At 47.2% G+C, this 22,373-nt stretch overlaps 1 protein-coding gene across 2 annotated transcripts; it reads left to right on the forward strand.

Annotated features, from left to right (window-relative positions):
• The first annotated feature begins 618 nt into the window (after positions 1-618).
• LOC122378803 (cytochrome b5-like) lies at positions 619-22,164 on the forward strand. Of its 2 annotated transcripts, none has more exons than XM_043360309.1 (5): positions 619-906; positions 11,714-11,863; positions 19,650-19,778; positions 20,302-20,366; positions 21,617-22,164. In XM_043360309.1, exons 2-5 carry the CDS (start codon positions 11,747-11,749, stop codon positions 21,690-21,692), a joined length of 387 nt encoding a protein of 128 aa, XP_043216244.1. In that variant the 5' UTR covers positions 619-906; positions 11,714-11,746; the 3' UTR covers positions 21,693-22,164. The 2 variants fall into 2 exon arrangements, with proteins under 2 accessions (XP_043216244.1, XP_043216245.1); XM_043360310.1 differs by having other exon boundaries at positions 904-992.
• The last annotated feature ends 209 nt before the right edge of the window (positions 22,165-22,373 follow it).

Here is a 22,373-nt window from a genome sequence, read left to right on the forward strand (position 1 = left end):
GTCTTCGGCCTCCTGTCAGTGTGCGACTGACAACGGCGGAGCTTACGCGACCAACAAATAAGGCGATAAATCGGCGTGCCTTACTTTTATTGGTGGTTTCTTGTTGACAAAATATTGCTAAGAAAGCGCTATTTAGTATGGGAAATTAGAATGAATGATGGGATTTGGGGACCCTATCTTATTTACTGTAAATCTGATGATCTTGCAGGCGGGGAATCAGCAGAACTGATGTTGACCGAGCCGAGCCCATCTGAAGACGTTAAATGGGTTTTGGAGTTGAATGAATTTTAGATAATAATAAGATCCAGCTAATCATTGACTTCTTATTTGTACAGCATGACGTTCTAGGACAGATACAATTTGTATTGAAATTGCCGCAGCCCTCAAAAAGCACGACTGAGTATGTATGCATAATGAATGAATGACCTTAGAGATTGTGCCGATTGTGCTATCTTGCAGAATGGCTTTTTATTTATATATTTAATGAAATAGTAATTATTGATCAATGATGATCCAACCATGACGTCTTTAGTAAATGGATCGGCGGATCTCCTGTTTTAGTATAATGATGAAACATTATTTCTCGAAATTAATCATTTGGTGGCGGTGTTCTACATCAGAAACGTATCATGCAGGCCATGATCGAGCAAGTTTATCCTCATGTGCTTGCTCATGTGTTTCGTGCTCTTCGACTTCCATTCGCACACGTTCACGGAGAGGTTTTGTTGCGGATTGGTTTATATTGCGAAACACAAATTCAACTGAACAGTTGTGGGAAATGGTCATTGGCAAGGCGTGTCAGGCTTGAGTGTTTCGAGTGACGCAAGGAAGGAAAGAAGGAACGGAGATTTCATCCGGCGACGAGTCAGAGTCGTAATTTGAATTTATTTTTAGTTAGAAACAAAGGTAAGCTGATTGTTCGACATATCATTCAGGTATGTGTGCGGCTGCCTGTGCTGTGTTATTTTTTACGGTGATTGGTGCCACTGCTGGTGAGTGGAGTGGTGCCCGACTGGAAAAAATGCCTCCACTACGCTGAAGTTCTCGGCGGAGGCAGGGGGCGTCGAAGTCTAGTTCCTACCAAACTGGCACCAAGGCCCTATATACCAGGTAGGGTCGTCCGGCGATTCTACCTTTTCGTGACGTCAGCTCGTGACGTCATTTGGAGTCAAGTCTCGAAGCCCCGTTCAATCCCCATGTAAATGAGCGATTTTCGAAGCACTGTAGAATGAAGTCTGCACAAGATATATCAAACCTAAGTATCTTATCTGAAAGAGCAGACAATTTTCTGCAAGTTATCTATTACATGTTTTTCGCTAAATCTTTTGCTTTTTTCACAAAAGCGTAAAATGTCCCCCTATGTCTCCGCAGCCTCCCTGCCGCCGGCCGCCGCGCGGTCGCGGTAGTGTAGTGGTTAGCGTGCCCGCGCAGTATTCCAAAGGTCCCGAGTTCGAATCTATGCGGTGCGGAACTTTTATTGCAATTCCAAGCTGAATATACGCACATCCATAATAAATTATTATTCGTATAGCTAAACTGTCACCAAGCTATCCATATAAATTGACTTCACCCAAAATATCGGCAAGATTCTATTAAAATATATTTCAAATATGGCGGCTTGGACTGCCGCGTGCGTTAGGCTCCGCCCATAGCTCCGCCCACATGCGTGACGTCATTCGTGTTAGTGGACACGCAGAGAGATAGGGGACGACATGGGCCTGACTGGCACTCCCATGCCTACGTCACCACGAGGACGCCCGAGGGCATTTACATGTTGAAGATAGGGAAATTGCCATAGTTTAGAGCCGCCTGGAGGGCAACCTTGAGATAGATGATAATGTAAATGTGTGCTAATATGATCTTTAACATGTTATTTATCCAAATCCAGGGCCAATTAATCGATATCTTGTCACGTTTTCCAGTGGTGATGCGCTAGCTTTCGTGGTTCTTGCAGCCAATAAGGGTGTTTCATAGTGCGATTCATCCGCATTATCGACTTTAATGCCATAAACCGCCACGGAACATGTGATTTGCAGCTCCCTGGCGTGATAGCTGCCAGTAGGGCTCCGGAGTCGGAGTCATGAAGTCGGTCGGAGTTGACAGTTCTGACCTGAGTCGTCGAGTCGGAGTCAGAGTCGATTTTATAAGCTGGAGTCTGAGTCAGTCACCGAAATTCGATCCCCTCCGCAGACCTTTCAGGGTTCCGTAGTCGGAGTTGTAGTCGGTCCGAGTCGACAGTTCTGACCAGAGTCAGAGTCGTCGATTTTGAAAGCCAGAGGCGGAGTCGGAGTCACCAAAAATCCATTGCCTCTGCAGACCTGCTAGGGCTGTGGAGTCGGAGTCGGTCAGAGCCGACATTTGAAATCAAAGTCAGAGTTGATGTTTGAAAGTCTGAGTCAGAGTCGGAGTCATCAAGAAACCCATGGACGATCTGCAGTGCCATGCAGTAAGGGCGCTGCCGATCGATGCCCTGAATTGCCTATGATTTATGAATTGAATGAATAGATGGCAATTAATTAGGTACCTTCTATTATTCATCCCTTGCCACTTGGAGGACTTACTTTCAGTAGAAAAAGACGCATTATTTGTTTGTTTATTTATTGACAAATATTTCTTTAAGCAGTTAGGGATACAGACACAAAACACAATGATAGCATAAGCACCTCGCTGGTGCAAATCATTGCTAGATAGATGACAGATGTTGAAATGTGTTGCCATTGAAGTATCTACTGATTTTCCTGGCGGCTCTCGTTTTCAAGTAACTACTGGTCTTGTAAGATCTCTTGATTGCTCACCGTCTGGCGTCTAGTTCCAAGGTTTTCTGAAAGCTAATCAAACGTTACCATGGCTGCTCTTGATGGCATAGCGCTTGCTGGTTCTGGGTTCTTATTTGGTGGTTCTTGCGTCTGATCTTGTTGCTTCATGTTCCATCACATCACATTAAATTTCTAATGGAACAGACACTTCTACCTTTTATTTCACTATCAGTCGACTTGCATTTACCCATGTGGCCTGCTGGCCCTTTTATTTCCACGAAAGAATCTACCAATTATTGAAAAAGCCTCGGATAAAAAGCAAGAAAAGTATGTCAAGTTAAATAATTGCGACGGTCCTAGAAAACCAGAAAAAAATATCAAATAGCCTGTCCATCTCACTTCCCTCACTTCATAACAAAAACTTCGCAGCAAAACATGCGAAAGAGTCCTTAGCAACGCCTTAGCAACGCACTTGTCTGAAGTGCGCAATATGTGTCACATCTGGAAAATTTAGTAGCTACTTGATTATTCAACTAGAGTTGGACTATATAAGCTAGGCTTTTAATAATAATAATAATAATACCGTTTATTTCATGCCATCAGAGGCACATAACACAAATACAGACAGTCACCAACACAAATACATACCACAGAGAGACACTGAACATTCCAGCTCGTTCGTGTTCACAGGCTAACCATTTTCGACTATGCGTTTGAGCGCTGAGCTAAAAACATTTGACACATCAGCATGACTCACAGAGCTCAGATCCAGCTGCATGAGACGGTATTCACGGCGAATGGCACCATGCAAGGTAGCCATAATGCCTGTTCTGCCAACCTCACCATCAAACATAGTGCGTATGATAGCATTATCACATGATAATAGTCGTATGTAAAACAGAAACTGCCTATACGCCACATACATTTTGCAAGGCAGAATGGACAGTGCCTGGCATAGTGGATGATTCCTTGACGATTTAGGTACACCTACTAATTTCTTGATGCAAGAGTGATAAGCAACACATAGTTCACGAAAGGCCTTCTTATCACTCATCATATCCCAGAGCTCACAGCCATACATATTTGCACAATATGAGCGAAACAACTTCACCTGAATTCCCTTGTAGGCATCTCCAACAAGAGAAATAAGCATATTTGTATTATAATATAAGGTACGTTTGATCCTACGCATGTCAGAGCCATCGCCAAGCTTATTATCAATTATGTGACCCAAGTATCTAAACTGATTAACCCAGCTAAGGTTACCGCCTCTGAGAGTTATGACCGGTGGCTTTGAGTCCGACAAGTGAGCTGATGGGTATGAGCGATGCGGAGAGAATTCCATGCATACAGTTTTCTTTACATTGAATTTCAGGTCCCTGGACAGTGCAAACTCTTCGCACTTGTTTACTAATTTCTGCAGCCCTCCCCTCGATGGCGAGAGCAGGACAATATCGTCTGCGTAAGCCAGAGCATTCACAGGCTGACCATCAATATGACAGCCAACATTCATTGCCCTCAAACTCTCAAGGAGCTCATCAATATAAACACTAAATAACAGTGGAGATAAGTTTCCACCCTGTCGGACACCATTTGTAACAGAGAAAGAAGACGACACACTATCAGCCCATTGGACTCCCATTTTTTGCGACCTGTACCATCGAATAAGAAGTTTAAGATAAGGCAAAGGTGCTCCTCTTCCAGCTAGAATTTGGAAAAGCTTCGAATGACAAACTCGATCAAACGCTTTGCTTGCATCTAAAAAACAAGCATATACAGGACTTCCCTGTTTTGTGTAAAAGTGGACCGTTTCTTTCAGAACAAGGGCTGCATGTGTGGTTGAGCTCCCTGGCTTAAATCCAAACTGAGCATCGTTCGTTTGCAAATACGGCTGTAAGCGCTCCACTAAAATAAGTTCCAGAATCTTTGAAATTGTGGTGGAGAGGGCAATAGCTCTATAATTTGAAGTATCATCAATTGTTCCGTTCTTATCCTTGATCAAAGGAATTAGCAGTGAAAAAGTCAAAGCATGCGGTATTCTTCCATGGTTGAGGCAACTGTTAAATAGGATCGACATGACATTAAGCAAGTCAGGCTGAAGGGAATGAAAATGCTCAGCTGTCAAATGATCCCACCCACCTGATTTCCCTCTTTTGAGTTTCCCTACTGCTCTGCAGATGTCATCCGTAGTTACAGGAGGGACCTCTACCATGGGTGCTTGAATGAGCTGAGCAAGTAGAGCAGCATCACTAGTACAACTAGCATCATTGAGCAGCTCTTCAAAGTGTTTGGCCCACATGTTAGCAATATCATTACTTCCGCAGACATTGCCAAAACTAGGAGGAACAGGGGTACCACCACCTAACCTCTTCCTAACTAGAGCCCAGAACTGCCTTTGGTCTTTGTTAAAGAAAGAAACAGCTAGCTTATTAGCTTTAAGAGCAGTTTGCTCTCTTCTGTGTTTCCGGTAAGCATATTTAAACGCAAGGCGGCTTGTTCTCATTTGAGCAGCTTCCTGGCCCGCAGCCGGTGAGCCGCATGACCTCCACCTAAGGAATGCAACACGAGCAGCATTGTGCTTATTTTTAAGCAGGTCATTCCATCCAGCTACAGCCCTTGGGTGACGGCAGTTCTTATTTACATGCTCGAAACATTCAAAAGCACAATCGTGAAGTGTCTGAGCAAAGTTATCAAAGCATCTGGTAACATCATTAATGTGAGAGTCGTGCTCGCAGTCACTAGTGCAAGAAGCTTCGAGATCTCTTATTACGGCAATCAACAGCTCCATTTTATTTCGAACTAAATCATTATAATCAGCAACCTGCTGATTAGTGGCACTACCCCAGTCAACCTTTGAACGAAATGTTACTTGTGTAACTTGAGTGAAGGAAGAGGGAGAGATTCCAAGCTTTACAACAAATGGAATATGGTCGGAGAGACAAGCATCGTATTTAATAGATAAATCACAAATAATGGAATGCAGGCATGGGCTACAGATACAGTGATCCAACCAAGAACAGGTTCCATGAGACCCACTTACAAACGTGTAAGTGTCCTTAGTTAATCCCAATAATAGCACATCAGACACTACTAGTCCATTTTCTGTACAAAACTCTTCCAGCTCATTAAAGAACACTGAGCCATGAGCATTGGCATTACAGTCCCCAATTACTCCAATATATTGGGTTTTTGTAAATGTGGTGTCTATAATACAAGCTAACTGTCCAAGGACCATGCAGAACCGGTCATAGCTATCAGAGTCACGGTAGTCTGTTGGCAAATAGACATTGTAAAGAGCTACAATGCCAGCATCAGTCGAAATTAACATTTCCATAATACGTTCATCAATCACTTTAACTTTGACGCAGCTCTGCAAACACTTTTTCCATAGGATAGCAACTCCACCGTAAGGTCTACCTCTCAGTAAGGTATTTGACGAATTAACAGCTGAGACACCCATACCAAGAAAGTCAGGGTGAATACGATTGACCATGGATAGTTCAAATTTGCACAACCAAGTTTCCTGCAAGAATATGACATCATTTCTATCACAAAGCTCTTTAATATCAACAACGGAATTTTTCAATGAGTTGCAATTGTAAGAGCAGACGTTGAGCATGACAATCAGTGATAGGATGAGCCGCATAGGATCTTTACACACTGACCATTAGATTACCCAGACTGGCACTGCGAGAAATGGCACTATGACGGGTAGCTAAGGGCACTGACTTCACAGCTCCCTTCGGACGGAAATATTTCCGCACGGCTACATGATTGGGCCACTTATCCGCATGCAGTACTAGCTCAGCTGTTTCAGCAGGGACAGTGACTTTGAATCCCTTGTACCCGTAGGAGGCTGCACAATGCAGAATCTCCGACACAGCTGCCTTACCCTTTCCTTGCAGAATCCAGTTCACGTGACACTCGACGGCCTCACTGGTTGTCGATGCGTCAAGACTTTTATATAGAAAATAAGTGTTTGCTTATCGAATTTATAGCAACTGGTTGCTTAACTTCGAAATAATGATTTATTACAGAAAAAGCCTGTTTGCGACATATTTGTAAAGAAACAACGGAAATAGCTTTGACTCGTACGCTATTCTAGTACATTTTTGGTAGAAAACTTCGTCCAACCTTATGTTTTAGGGCCTTGGGCGGCTTGGGCGGAGGTGATGCGCCGAAATTTCGGCGCAATGGTTTATGCGCCGAAATTATTTTACCAAGCCATGCTTCATGCGCCGAAAATTTTCAAGGCTTACTGATGGCTGCAGGCTGTAGCCACGTACTTTTCGTCGAGGGGGGGGGGGGGCTGGCGTGTGTGTGTGACTGTCTTCCAGTGACTACTGTCTACAGACGGTTGTTGGCACGGTCGACGGGATCGGGCAGACAAAAGACATCAGCAGGCCATGCGGGACCGAGCACCAGGGTTCGCTATCACAAAATCTCCTAACTCACAAACTCACTGGCATGTTCCATAACGTAACCTTTATTTTGTTGCCCGGCTCTGATCAGCAGTAGTGCCCAGCCGGTGACTGACGCCTGACGGGGCCTTCAACAGGCGTGGTGCAAGCACGGCCGATGGGATCGGGCAGATACCAGGCCACGCGGGACCGATTGCAAGCGTCCGCTCACAAACCACACGCCGGAAATACAGGAATCACAACGGTCAATACGCACACGATAGCATACGTTATCTGAACTAGGGGATCCGACAATCCATAACCTCACTCTGGATCGTTGAACTGTTCCCGCCGTGGGAGAGTCGCAATCAGGTTCACTGAACATGACTTAAATACCCTGAGACGAACACGAGACAAGATAAGTGATATTTAAGATGTTTAACTCCCGAAGACATTTAACCCTCGCCGGCCGAGGGGGTTGGTGCCTCCCCCCGGACGTTTTTTTTTCGCGATTTACGCCGAAGTACGCCGAAAATTTCGGCGCAAGCCGTCGATTTACGCCGAAGTACGCCGAAAATTTTCGGCGCAAACGCCCAACTACGCTCGAGTTCTCGACGAAAGCGTGCATTTTTTCCAGTCGGGGAGTGGTGCGGAGAAGGATGTGTTGAATTTTGACACATATCAATATTGTATATTTACATGCTTATGACTCCACATATATAAAATATTTACCGTACCAAGTACAGAGCCAAACTTCCCAAAAAACACTAAGCCGATGTAATTAATTCCCCCATTGCCACCATGGGGCTGGCACGTCTGTTCGATGACATGGTTTTCTTCTCATTCCACACCTCCCTCGTCGGGCATGGTGCTGAGTGAGGAAACCCAACGGGTCAGTTTTATCAAGTGGTTTTGTGATTTCAGTTATCTTTGTTGGCAATTGTAGCTCAATAAAAATGTTTGTTTAGTGCTGCTACTACATTATCTGCCTACGGTAGGAAAGGTAAATTTCAAGTGAATAAAGTCACTTGATGTGAAGACTTCAAGTGATTTGAAGTGTAGACTGTGTGTAGGTATTTCTGTGGTAAATCATAATGATGATCAGCTGAGCAAGTTATAACAGGCAGATATAATACTGTAGTTTTTAATACTGTAGCATGGAAATGCTGTATTAATAATTTCGTGTGACCCTGAGATCATATCTCAGGTCGTGAAAGGTCACCATTAGTTTTTTTACTTTAAAGGAAATAGTTCACTTTCACGAAATTATTTTTTTTTGCAACGATTTATTATTTTTTATGTTCAAAATAATCAGCAAAGAAAATAAAACCTTTTTATAACAAAAGATTTTTTTTTCTATCTTTTGATATAGGAAGAACTTTTCAGTTTCTGTAAGGCACAAGCGATCCAGTATGAAAAGAGCATGGGTCCCGAAAATTCTTCAGAAACAGAGAAATTATCGCAGCCACCGGCATTTGGGCGAACTGCTCGATCTGATAATGTTCCCCTGAATGTCCTAATTGATCAGAACGAGAATTTCTCTAGAGTTCTCGTAGATAATTTCTCTAGTTTCTGAATAATTTTCGGGACCCATGCTCTTTTCATACTGGATGGAAATATATGCAAGGCACACATCCTCAACGCAAGACACCTTTTTCGGGACGAGAAATAGAATATCTTTGCCTAGGGTGATCGTTGGGCTGTAAAAGCTCCTGATTTATGCTCGTCTCAGCCCAAGCTACGGAACTGCTATTCCAGTTCAAAACCCATGTTAAAAAGTGAACTATTTCCTTTAACTTAGAAATGAGCTAGAGCGGTGAAAGCATCAGATTTGTTCAGCTCGACAATACAGATTGACTGATATGCAACATGACCCTTTCTGGTCAAGTCATGACCTTGATCTGAGGTCAGATTTTCAAAATGACCTTTCAAGGTCAATTTATAGTTCATTGGATGTGTCTCAACAAGAGGAACACAATGCTGGCAAAAGTAATGTGGTGGCCCCCTTGAGTCAAAACACAAAAGCTATTACCGGAAACTTTTCCATGAAAAAGGCTCTTTTTAGAGCTATTGCCCTCTGAAGGCTAAATCGTTGACCTGAGGTCAAATCTGAGCACATGTTGCCGAAAGAGTGTTGGAAGAGCTATGGAATGCGCTTTTCCGCGGCGCTGTAGCTCCATTGCAGTGGTCGGCAGGTCTTTCGGGGTCGTACCACCTTTATGGGCACCAGGCAGGGCCATTGCCCCCACCTACCAGACCCCATTGCTGACACAATGACCAAGTTTACTGAAACTCCAAACCTGACCGTAACTCTTGTTTTTCTGCATTTCCAATGCATCAAATTAAAAGATGACAGGTCTTTCACAAAACATCGCATGTATCAATTTAATTATCGTACATGTTGGGGCAGCAGGTGCTAGCGTAAATAACTCGCGTAAAAGCGCGGATCCAGGCGCGTAACCACGAGGCCGAAGTCACTGGGGACCACATGGAGGGCTGCGAAGACCAAAATTTATATTTCAGGATCAGCCTTCGCCCGAGTGGGGGAGGGGGGGGGGGGCGTTTTTGGACACACCTGCCATTTTTTGCGCGTTTAAGGGAAACCGCCGCTCGCACCGCCGCGAAACTTGGAATAGCTTATGATGCCTCAATTTCGCATCATGTGTGAAGATTTTGACCCCAGGTCACCTGAGGTCAGGTCACCAGGTCAAGTAAAGTAACCATGCCTCTAAAAAACTATGCGACTGTCATTCCTACAGTCAACATTCCAAAAGTTTGAAACTCGAGCTTTAGCATGAGGAAATCAATGTGAAGAATTCGTATATCTCTTAAGTCTTCACATCGGTGACCTAAAGTCAGGTCAATTTTGCGAGCTCTCCATTTTCCAATTTTCCAATTTTCTCCCATAAGTCAATGGGAGAAAATTGAAATGATCTTAAGGCCGAAGACACATTGAAACACAGTGACACAGGTAAAAATGGCACACTGAACCGGTTAATTGCAACTGTGTACAACTGTATGCCCTTGAGGTCATCTCAGGCCATGAAACATCTCCATGAGTTTTTTACCATAACTTTAGGTAGAAATATGCTAGAGCGCTGAAAACACGATGAATGTGTTCAGCTCAACAATACTAACCGAATGACATGCAACATGACCTTTTCCGTGACCATGACCAGAGTTCAATATTTCCAGACTTATAATTTATTCGACGCGTCTCAACGAGACGAACGCGATGCCGTAAAATCAGCGTCATTTGGAGGCAAAAGTTATTATACAAAAACCTATCCCGCAAAAACGCCAACCTGGAGGCTAAACCGTTGACCTTAGGTCAAATCTGAGGACATTGATCAGAAAGGCCTTTAAAAGAGCTATTGAATGCGCTTCCCCGCCGCATTGAAGCTCTATTGGTTCCCGACTTATGCGCCGATTTGTGAAAAGCTGTCAAAATTGGGAACAAAAGTTTGTGAAAATTTTACCTTTGGTGACCTCCAGTGACCTCAGCGATGACCTAATCAAAAATAAGCGTAATTCTGAAACATACGCAGCGAGCTATCTATTGCTTTTTAATGCGTCTTTCTAAATTGCTTACTTTCCGAGATGATCTGCAGTGTGGCCAAAAAGCCCCCTCCCCCCATGGCGAAGCTGGCTGAAACTTGAAAGGCCCACCCGGGCGAGGGCTAAACAAAACATCCATAGTTTTGTCTTATGTTGACTACATCGATTTAGATGTAGTCAACAGAAGACAAATCGACTCTTCACGTCGATTTAGAGACAATATTTGGCTATTTAAGCAAATTGAGGAGGTCGTCGGTTTTACTGGGGACGGTCCCCAGTAACCCAAAAGCTACTGGGGACCGGTCCCCAGTGTCCCCAGTGGTGGTTACGCGCCTGCGCGGATCACGGCAAAATTAGCTTCAAACCGGTCATTTTTTTACCCGCCCAGAAAACATGGCTTTGACCCAATTATAAGCATTGACTTGTGAGCTCTCTTCTGAAATCAATGGAGGCCATAAGATCTCACTTCTAGAAGTTACAGTTGGTCCCGATTTTCTCGACACTTGTCATTGACCTGAATAAGCAAAGCTCAAGCCTAGAGGTCGAGAGGCCGGAGGTCCGATAGGCACCTAAAATGATTCCAACGCCATCCCTCTTTCCATCCGTGGATGGATATTGGACTGGACAGTGCATGGATGCATGACTTGTATGGCCTTTGGGTGCGGCGCGCCGGCGTGACTGGCTGCTGAAGTGCTGAGCCGATGGCGGCGCCACCGCCCTCTTTTGTCCCCCTCCCCTCCCCGGCCGGGGAGGGGGGGGGGGGTGCGCCGCGGCGGCCGGCGCGGCTCACTGCCGCTCCGTCGTCCGCCCGGCGCGCCCGTCCCCGCTCCGCAGTCCGCTCCCGCCGACCTGCCGCGCCGGTGTGACCACTGACCAACCCGGGTCTCAGTCGGCCGCGCGGGACGTCCGAGCTGTGTGTGACAGCGGCGCCGGAGCTGTGCCACTCGCCGGATCCGGCTGACTGGACTGGCTGTGACGCACGCGCCGCCGGGTGTTCAGTGTCCGCAGGAGCGCCGCCCCGCTGCCGCCACCATGCCGGCCGAGATGAAGGTCTACTCGCTGAAGGAGGTGGAGGAGCACGCCAGCGACAAGGACGTCTGGATGGTCATCCACGACAGGGTCTACAACGTCACCAAGTTCCTCGACGAGGTGGGTGAACGCCGGGAGAGGGGTTAACGCCGCGTTCAAGGGGGAGGGCGTCAATAAAGTTTCCCCCAGCATGCTAGGTATGAGGGAGATTGGGCGTTGAAATGTCATGTCCACCGTCCATCCATTCATACCGTGACTGCTGTGGCCGCTGGTGATGCTGCCCTCAATTTTTTTTTGTGGCTGATGGTTAAGAAACGCATGCCTTTTCTTTACTGCACTTTTTGTTATGCAGTGGTACAAGGCACAGGGTATTACACTATTACAGTGCAACGGGCGCCAATCCTCATTTGTTTATCTCTGTCTTTATATCGAAATGCATATGATTGACATGTAGTAACCTATTGACTAGAAGTACGTAATGCAACGTAATACGGCGATCCGATATCGTGTCGTGCATAAGCAGTCTCACCGGATGCAGTCGCGTTCCATCCAGGGTTTCGTGTGGGTACATATGCCGGTTCGTTGATAACCTGCGGCTTCTTGGTAAGGCGAGTAGCGTCTCGACAGCCCCGGTCCGGTTGGGTCCGTTGGAGCGGGGCGGGGTGCACTCGGTCGGAGACTCACAGCTGGGCGGCCCTAACAGCTAACAGCTGGAGGCAGATTGGCCGGCCATGGGCAAATTGGCCGCCACACCTGGGCGGTAATCGACACAAGTGAATCAAATGGCAAGTCTAATTATTTGTCATTACTAGTGCCACTACACGGAAAGGTATCAAAGCTCTGCTTTCCGCCCAAATAGAAATACATATTATCTAGATGGGCTATAATCGATCAAATTACTCGGCTAGGGGCCACTTGGCCGCTTTGCAGCCATGTGTATGAAAATAAAAGGAACGTAACGCCTGCCAGGGTTAGAAGCGTACAGGAATATACCTAGCTACTATCAGCTTTGTTAATGAGCCATGCTTAGGTATTTCATTTATGAATGGTACGTTTGCCCCCTAAAAAATCTGAGCGCGTTTGTTTTTCCTCTTAGTTAGTATCGTCTTTTGCTAGCCTCTAGTGTATTCAAGGAGGGCAGGATTTCCAGTCTCCTTTCTTGTATTGTCCGAGTCAAAGATCGCTGGGGCGGCGGCCGATTTCATAGAGCTTGAGAGTATTTTACACCAAGGTGTATTTTACACCCTGAGAAACTAGACCCTCAGGAAATGGGTGGTTTCATTAGGATTGAAGGGCATGCGGGATGATTTGGTTTGATTTTAACTGTAAAATGTGATCATTGGGAGTCAGATGACCACGATCTGTTTGCGTTCAGCAGAGACTTCGCTAATCAGACATGTCCATGATCCGCGTGATGGGCCTATGATCTCAGTGGATATCAAAGCAAAGGATAACTTGCGATCTATGATCCCACGGGAGCCCGCAGGAAATATACCTATTATATCCTGGATCTATGGTCTCATAGGATCTGTCGATAAACCGAGAACATGGATCTATATCTGAGTGGATCCCACCATGCACAACATTTGAAATTGTGTTTCCACCGCTGCGCGCGGCCGTGAAACGCTGCCCCGGTCTCCCCGATACCGTATACAGACAGTGTCCTGAAATTGATTTTTCGGAGAGTGTGATTGAAGCCGCAAGGACGTCACTATTTCAAAAGGACGTCGATATCGGTGCGGAGCCTAGGCCACTGAAGATCCCTTAAATCTCCTAAAATTAGCGATTTTTACTAGCAATTTTGACTAATAGCACCTCAAGGCACCTCAAATGATATATAGACACAAAGCAATGCCAGTTTACCCCTAGTACAATACAAAATTCAATTGTTCACCACAAACACCAAAACAACACTTTGAAGTTTAGTTCTTGTCCATGATCGTACAAAACAGTCAACAAATATGCTTCAACAAAAATCAGCCCAAGAGCCAGCGGCTATCACTAAATATTGACGCCATAAGAGGGACATTATCAAGATACCTATAAGAAACAGGTAGGTCCGATGTTTTGAGTAAAGCCCAGTAAAGCCCTGGTGACGTCACTGACATTTCTTATATGGAGAATTTCGCCCATAAGGAAAATATTTTACATACGGAAATTTGTATTTCATTAGGAAAAAATACATTCTTTCAATTTCATCATGAAACTTATATAATTTAATTAAAAAACTTGAAATCCTTTGAGTGCTTGTCCCAACCCCTGCTATACCTTTGGTCACGTGACTTCCATGATAAACTTTGCGTTTTGCAATGTTATGACTTAAACAGAAGCAATAAATGTTACAAGCGTATTATTTATGATGTTTTAGGCAGCAATCGTGTAATAACATCCTTGAATTATATACATTCTGCTTAAAAGAGGTCACGTGATGTTACCAGATTGTGCTCGGACAGCATCTTCTTGAACTTCGATTTTGAGTACTTTTTACCTTCATTGAGTCCTAATAACGGACGTTTTTAGTTATAAAATGAAGCAATGAATCTATTGAGGGCAAAATTTAATCATTTTTGCACTTTCAAGCCGGGCTATCCTGGCATGAACTTCGGCCGGTTTGTGTGTGAAGCCTATGGTGAAGGGAAAACTTCACGCCCGGCTGACGTCACAGACCTCGGCTACCAAATCGTGTCCGGTGGGGGTCGGACATTATATCGAGCAAGAGGAGTGACGTAAAAAAACAGACGTCCAAACAAAGAGATGGAATACAGTTCGGAAAATTAATTCCCATAGCTTCCTGTTATGAAATTCAATTAAAGGGACCCTCCCACCTTCAAAAAAGTTTATGAATTGGCATGAAAGTGATGTCGCTCGGTTCAGAAAGAACGTAAACAAATATCTACCAAATTTCACCGAAAAATATTCACCGGTTTTCAAAATATTAGACTTTTACTTTTGTTTACTTTTTTGGGATCTCCGTTGTTTCTAGCGACTTTATTTTAGAAGTGCGGCGTTTGCGGCAGATGTTGCGCGCAAATAGCATATACCACCGCGTGCTACAAAACGTTTTAGTCAAACATTTAAAAATCGTTAGATATCTGCGCTGACGTCACACATTCAGAGGGGTATTCCTAAGCATTAGCCCCTCTGAATCAAAATGCTGCAATTTTGAAATTCAATATTTCCGATTTAAGGCATTTCTCGATGTTGTGAGTGCCGAAACCGGTAATTGTGAGCCAGGGACCCCATTTTGGCTATCTCAACTCAAATCTAATGTTAAGGTGGGAGGGTCCCTTTAAGAAAACTCCAAGGTAGACGCTGAATTTTTCTTGGCTGGAAAAAATGTGAAATCATTGTGCACTTTTCAGTTTTGTACCGACGTCGATTAACTGGGAATGACAAGGTCAATCGACGTCCCCAACATTGCGTGTATTTTTAAGCCAAGGACGACCTACTGTAATTAAAACGGTTGAAATTCGGTAATTTTATTTTAATTCAAACAAAATAAACACAAACTTTTTCCCCAACCACTATCAACATATGCAAAATTAACTACTTTTGAAGGGCATGTTCAAGGGGCAGCGTAACCCCGTCACTGTGACCTTCTGAGGGGAAAAAATAATTAAATATGTTACAGTGATTTGATACAAAAGGTATGTTGTGTGCTTATAGATAAATGTCGAAGCAATATATTCACATGATTAATTTCTATCTATACACTGCACAGTTACTAAAACTGAAAAGTGGAAAACGACGTCCTCAGATCCCTTTATTCCGACATCTTTCCTCCTTCATATGGCAGCTATTACCTTCACATGGTAAAGGAAAAAAAACTATCCATATCTGACGCACAGAAAACGAAAATAAAACCGCGTTGTTTACTGTTGCGGCAGTTGGCCAGCGGCGTAGGAAAGGGGAGCTGAGTATAAGAGTGGGTTTGTGAGGCCTTGGGATATATTTATTGTCATTTTGCATAGCCGTGTTTTTAGGCCACAGATGTGATATTTCTTTTTGTTAGTTTGCTTTTGGTGTTCGATATACCTGTCGACTTTTATCTGTCAGGGACGTCGTTTGGCATTGCGGGACGTCGCAAAGAGAGTCTGTTCAGGTGTGGGTTTCCACCCAAATTCACGAAAATCAGGACACTGTATACAGAGGTCTATGTCTCACTGGATCTCATGTACAAAATTAGATTCGGGTATATGATCTAGATGTATCTCTCAATAAATCAGGGCTGGATGATGGATCTATGTCTGATACCATCTGATACGAGAAATTGATCTGGGATCAATTCCATGGATCCTGACACAGAGGTCCGTATCGAGAGGTCTGACTATGTCTCACTGGATCTCATGTAGAGAATCAGACTCTGATCTATGATCCAGATGTATCATTTAATAAATCAGACAGCTGGATCTATGTGTGATCCCATCGGATCCGAGATCAGAATCCGTGGAATCACATCCCAGATCGATTTTCTCGGATCCACGCACATGTCTGGCGCCAGTCGTATTTTACGCCTTTTTATGAAACCGGCCGCAGGTATCGGAAGGTGGCATTACCAGAACTGTCCCACATCGGGGCGGTGATGGGATGTGGCGGGGCACCTCGCTGAAACTGGATTCCAGTTTGAATGATGCTCGACTCCGCCGTCATTCGGCAGTGTGGAATGGGGCAACCCTGCAACAGCGCCCCCTCAAAGGCGAAAACCCCTGCTTTTCGAACCGCGGGCTGTTGCCGACACATCGTCGTTTCTTCATTTTCTAGCTAAGATGCCGGGGAATCTTGTCGAGAGCTCCGTATTGCCTCCAGATGTCATCCCTTAAATCGCTTGCGATTTTTGTCATCTCACTGCAACTTTCATTCGCCAAGTTTCACGCCGTCTTTCCCAATCCCAGCGAAATCTGTCAAACCAGCCAGCACCTGTACCCGTTGGGGAGGAACCTGTCGGGTGGTCCAGGACGCACTATTTCCGTCCCGTTCCGCGGGTGGCTGCCGCGCGGTACGCTGCCGGTGACCCTGGAGGCCAATCGCGCGCCCTGCCGCCGAGCAGGGGCTCGCGCCGGCCGCGGGGGGCGGCGACCTTGAGTGCCGGTTGGCCCGTGGCGTGTCGTCATGCTGACGCAGCAGGATGAGCAGGGGGAGGGGGGGGTGGTGGCCGGATTAGGCAGACTCCGCGCCGTGCGCCGAGACACCGAGCTCAATTTATAGGATCGGTCCGTTCGGCATGACCGCATCACTTCTGCTCGGAAATTCTGGTCATTGAATGCCAGAATATGTCAAAGAAGGCGCCCCCCAGACACGTATCATCATCTGTTATGCCACTCAGCAACATTTGATCAATCGTCCGCATTTTTTTTTTTTACTAGATAACGGCCTAATCATAATATGCTAGTTTTCTTGCTTCATTCAACCATCACTACGTTAGCGCGCTAGGGAATTTCAGCTGTTTATGATTCATCCATCAATGGAGCGTCCTGGGAATGTAACAGAAAACATCCGCTTCCGAGTGTCTACTGCAGTTCGTGTGGTTGCTGCGGAGTGCGGTGAACAGAAGGCGGCAAGAACTGTCCGCGTTAGGATCGGTCGTTGAATGGCTGGTCCGTGGCTGGTAGTGCTCCTATTGTGTTCACCGCGCCTTTGAATGAATGTTGCCAGTCAGACGCGATAAGTAGCAGGTCGGAGGTCACTGGCGAACAGAGGTCAGCTGATGTCCCGTAGACGGGGTCGGCACCCGGATCCTCATTGAGCGAGGTCACGGCCCGCGTCTGGCCAATTCTGCCCGCCGCCCTCCCCACCTACACTCCGTGCGGCGCGCAGTGTTACATTTTTCAGACTTTTTGGTGGCAAATCACACCTAATTGGCAAAATATTTTCATCCCTAAAATATGAATGACCGACTTAACTTCATCTCTGAAAAGAGTTTCATGTATTCCCAATAGCCAGTTCACATGTCACTTGACAGTTGATGCACCCACATCCTTTTGTTCCACACCCTGTCAAGACCCTGACATGAAATCCTGGTTTATCAGTTGGCATAAAAATTTGCATTACACCATTTTGCAAAAATACTTCAGTTATTTACTTTTTTCTCACCCTAGGATTTTTTCTTCTTCTTCATCGGTACACCCAACCAATATCCAATTTTAGAACACTGGCGGCGCGGCACCCGAGCTGCTGGCCGTCCTCTGTCGTGAATGGCCCAACGCCAGCGTTTGTTTGGTTTCATAATAATGGCGGCGACTTCAAACATGTTTGACATGGGGACGAGACACGCAACGCAGCGTCACGTCGGCACGAATTTTAGCCGCTCGTAATTATTTCTTCGAACTTATTTGGTAGCTTCAGAAGAAGATGCCCTCATACCTAGCGTGCATTCGGCATCCGGATACCTAATCAGGGATAATTTTCCGGGACCACCAGGATCATTCGGTGTTTTAGGCTGACACCGTGCACAACGGACATGACAACGAGCAAAAGAGCCATTAGTGAAGCTAAAACAATATAAAAATGTGACTTATTGCATCGATGGTTCCTGCAATACCAAATAATTACCGGTGATCCCGAATAATTATCCCTTATTTTCCAGATGTCGAACGCAGGGCTAGAATCACCATTCGACATTGTTGTAGCTTCTTTGCAATTTCATTTTACCTGATTGTCATAAGCTGAAGGCGTTGTTAGAGCTCAGGGCTTCTTACGCTTCACCGGGCAATGTTCCACCCAAGTTGATGATCCACTTCCTCTAAGGGCCTGTTGTGCCGCCCGGGGCCCTGCCACCGCGAGCTGGGACCGGGTCACGCTGTCCGACTGATGGCCCACTGGCGTGTTTACGGTGTGCAAATGGCCGCGACACCACCGCCTGTTTATTGGCACTGGGGCCGCACTCGTGTGAGGCGGCGACTGTCCCAGACATCGGCTGACGTCTGCTGTCCGAGACATCCGTCTGACGTCTGCTGTCCCAGACATCGGCTGACGTCTGCTGTCCCAGACATCGGCTGACGTCTGCTGTCCCAGACATCGGCTGTCGTCTGCTGTCTCAGACATCGGCTGTCGCCTGCTGTCCCAGACATCGGCTGACGTCTGCTGTCCCAGACATCGGCTGACGTATGCTGTCCCAGACATCGGCTGACGTCTGCTGTCCCAGACATCGGCTGACGTCTGCTGTCCCAGACATCGGCTGACGTCTGCTGTCCCAGACATCGGCTGACGTCTGCTGTCCCAGACATCGTCTGACGTCTGCTGTCCCAGACATCGGCTGTGGTAGCAGCCTGTTGTCAGAGACATGAGTTTGACGTAGCCTCTGCTGTCTGAGACATCGGTCAGACGTAGCCAGTGGTCTGACAGTGGTCTGAGACATTGGTCCGGCGTAGCAGCGTGCTGTTACATTCATATCTGTGTAAACTTGGTGTAAACGGGTGTTTTTATGGGTTTATGCGAATCCTTTGCCTTGTGTTGACAGACGGAAACGAGGGTTCACGTTTTACGGTGGTGATTGAGGGTTAGAGTAATGTTCACGTCTATTCCACACCACTGGATATGGAATTTGCAGTGCACATGGCAAACGGGTCTTTTGGAACAGGACTGTCGTTACACCATTGGAGCACGCCTTTGGAGCTAATCGTATTTTCAAAGTAATTTCTATACGAATTCTCTATATAGGTTTGTAGAGTACTTTGAAGATAGAGGAATCCTGATTTCCTGAGGCACATTATACATAATCGCACCTGAATTCGACTGCATCACCTCCTGTGACCTCTTGTGACCTCGTGTGACCTCGTGTGACCTCGCGTGCCCTCATGACCTCTTGTATCCTCATATGACCTCGTGTGACCTCATGTGACCTCGTGCTACCTCGTGCTACCTCGTGTGCCCCCTTGTGACCTCTGTTGTACCCGTTGTGCTCCGGCAGCACCCTGGCGGAGAGGAGGTGCTCAAGGACATGGCCGGGAAGGTGGCCACGGAAAACTTTGAGGACGTGGGCCACTCGACCGACGCCCGCGAGATGATGAAGGAGTTCCAGATCGGCGAGCTCGCCGAGGTACGCAGCTGACGGGGACACACCACTGACCGGGGTACACCACTGACCGGGGTACACGAGGGACCGGGTTACACGAGTGATCGGGTTACGGAGCTGGGAGGGAGCCAGCTTTTGTACGGAACTGACAGGGGTGCCAAATGTGTGTTTTTTCCTCAAATGCAGCACCTGCCAGGCAGTCGGCAATCGGCAGTAGGCAGCGTTCTGCGCCATGCCATCTCCGCTGACCTCGGCACTCGTCCCGACTGTCCCTCCTGTCCCCGTCTGGACCATTTCTGCTGTCCCCGTGCCGGCCACCCCTCCCTGGTCCGTGCCGGCCACCCTCCCTGGTCCGTCCCGGCCCCTCCTCCTGCGCCCGTTGATCGCTCAGTCTCCGGCCACAGATAGGCCGCTCCTCTGCCGGCCCGGCCCGCGGCCCGGCCCCCACTTTGGTCTGAAGTGGGGGAGCCGGGCGCGATACGCCGGTGTGCGGCTGATAGTGGGTGAGTCACGACGGAGCTGACACGGCCCGCGCCCCCTGTTTCAGGAGGACAAACAGCACACCAAGGAGAAGGTGTTCACGTGGTCGTCCAGCGACCCGGCGCCCAGCGGGTGAGCGGGGCTGGGAGGTGGGGCGGCCGAGAGGGCTCCAGAGGGTACAGAGAGGGCTCCACAGACACACAGAGCGCCACGCACACTGACGGGCTTCACTGGACACCAGACACCGGTACAGTCTCCACAGGATACCTGAGAGCAGATCCACAGAGCGGGACATTGGGCACAGGTGGGTCTGCACGTGGTACAGAGAGGGCTCCACGGGGCACTAGAAGGGCGACGCAGTGGCTAGAGGATCACTCCCAGGATGATTTAACGCACTTTTATATGCCAGAAGTGAAATTATTTTTCCTAAACAAAAACGGAACGCGGTTAGGCCGCTCTAATGGACGTTTCCTTGACATTTATATTTATTACCAGCAGAGGATCAGATATAGAAATTCGTTGATAATCTGTCAATGGATGGCGTATGTTCGGGATTGGGTGTGTATGGGGGATTTGGCTGGGCGGGTGCGGTATCCCCCACCGTCCGCCACTACCGGCGGTGGCACTCTGAGACTCCGGGTATCGCCCAGAGAGCCGTGTCGTCAGCCGACTCAGACGGAAAGTTAGGATTTCATCCCCGCGGAGGGCGAGCGGGTCAGATTGTATGGAGAGGGGGTCCTCTACAGATTACTTCTAAATATTCTGGTGATGGGTATTTCCTTCTAGATGGCTGTGCACAATCTACGACACGTGTTGTTCATTGATTTATCGATTACACCAGCTGTCATTGATTCACGTCTGGACGTGGGTATGACTCGCCGCCCCCCCCCCCCCCCCCGGCTGCTGATAGTGGGACATATAAAGGTGTGATGACAGGTATCGGATTCAAGGCCACGAGCATGGTAGTTATCAGAAGACACTATTGAAAGTGACGGAAGATGGCTGTCGGGACGTGATAAGAGCGTACAAAAGCCGCTCAGATATTGGAGCTCATGGTGAATTCGCTTTTTGTGTTCCTGCATCGTGTTTTCTTCTTCACACATGCGCACACACTGACACATAAATGAGCGTTTGTGAATGATGAGCAATCAGCGCTGTGGATATTCGTGAAACTCTCCAATTTACCGTACGAAATGCCTATTCATTCATTATTTAGGTCTCTATGTGTGTTCTAGGACTTTTCTATGGATTTTCATAAATGTTTTCTTCTCGCCATTTCCTGTCGCAGCCGTCCCCGAATGTCTCTCTACACCAACCCACCAATGCTGTAGCGTCGAGCCCAGAGCGCTGGGCCTGTTCAACATGGTTCGGACTGCTTTCAGCGGAGCCATGAACTGGGTGGCACCGATAGTGGCCGCCCTCGTGGTCGCCCTCGTCTACCGGCTCTACGTGGCGTGAGCGGCGCGACTATCGGTGCGGCTCGGCCGCGGACTTCATACCGGTCACTGCGGACGAACGGGGGCAGCCTGCGGCGTAGTAGCGGCCGGCCCGGCAGCCAACTGGTGGCGCCACCTACAACGTTCGTGTGGCGGAGCTAGCGCCACCTGTGTGGTGTCATCGTGCAGTTAATGGAAAATGTCTCGGGTATCGTCAATGCTGCAATCCGGCTATGCGGTAGCTGGTCAACGATCGACGCGGGGTGTGAGCGAGTGTGGGACTCTTATTTTTGTATGCTCCTTACACCGGTCTTGTCGCCGTGTTTATTTTAATCGACGAAGCTTGTATCTATGATTGTGTGCCAGTGAGCGTGACGCGTGCGGCCACTGACGGCGGGCATTGGGCGGGGGAGGCCGGCTGCCGCGCCGGTGCCGAGGAGCGCGGGTGTCGTTATGATGTACAACTGCTGATAAATATACTCTGTTCGAGCGTAGCGGGTGTCTGCTTTTTTTCTGAGCGGTGGTGGCGGTGCTTTAAGGAGGCGATTAGCGGTCAGTGGTCACGACGACTAATATAACACAATATATAGGGACGAACAAGTTAGTAACAGCCCCTGCTAATACAGTGTCAGTTAATTTATATTAAATGTTGAATTAGTATGTGCTGGGCCCTGTTTGTGGCGCATCCGACCCGTCATTTCCA

The sequence above is a fragment of the Amphibalanus amphitrite genome, unplaced genomic scaffold, assembly GCF_019059575.1.
Source record: "Amphibalanus amphitrite isolate SeventyFive unplaced genomic scaffold, NRLGWU_Aamphi_draft 000065F_arrow, whole genome shotgun sequence".
Classification (NCBI taxonomy): domain Eukaryota; kingdom Metazoa; phylum Arthropoda; class Thecostraca; order Balanomorpha; family Balanidae; genus Amphibalanus; species Amphibalanus amphitrite.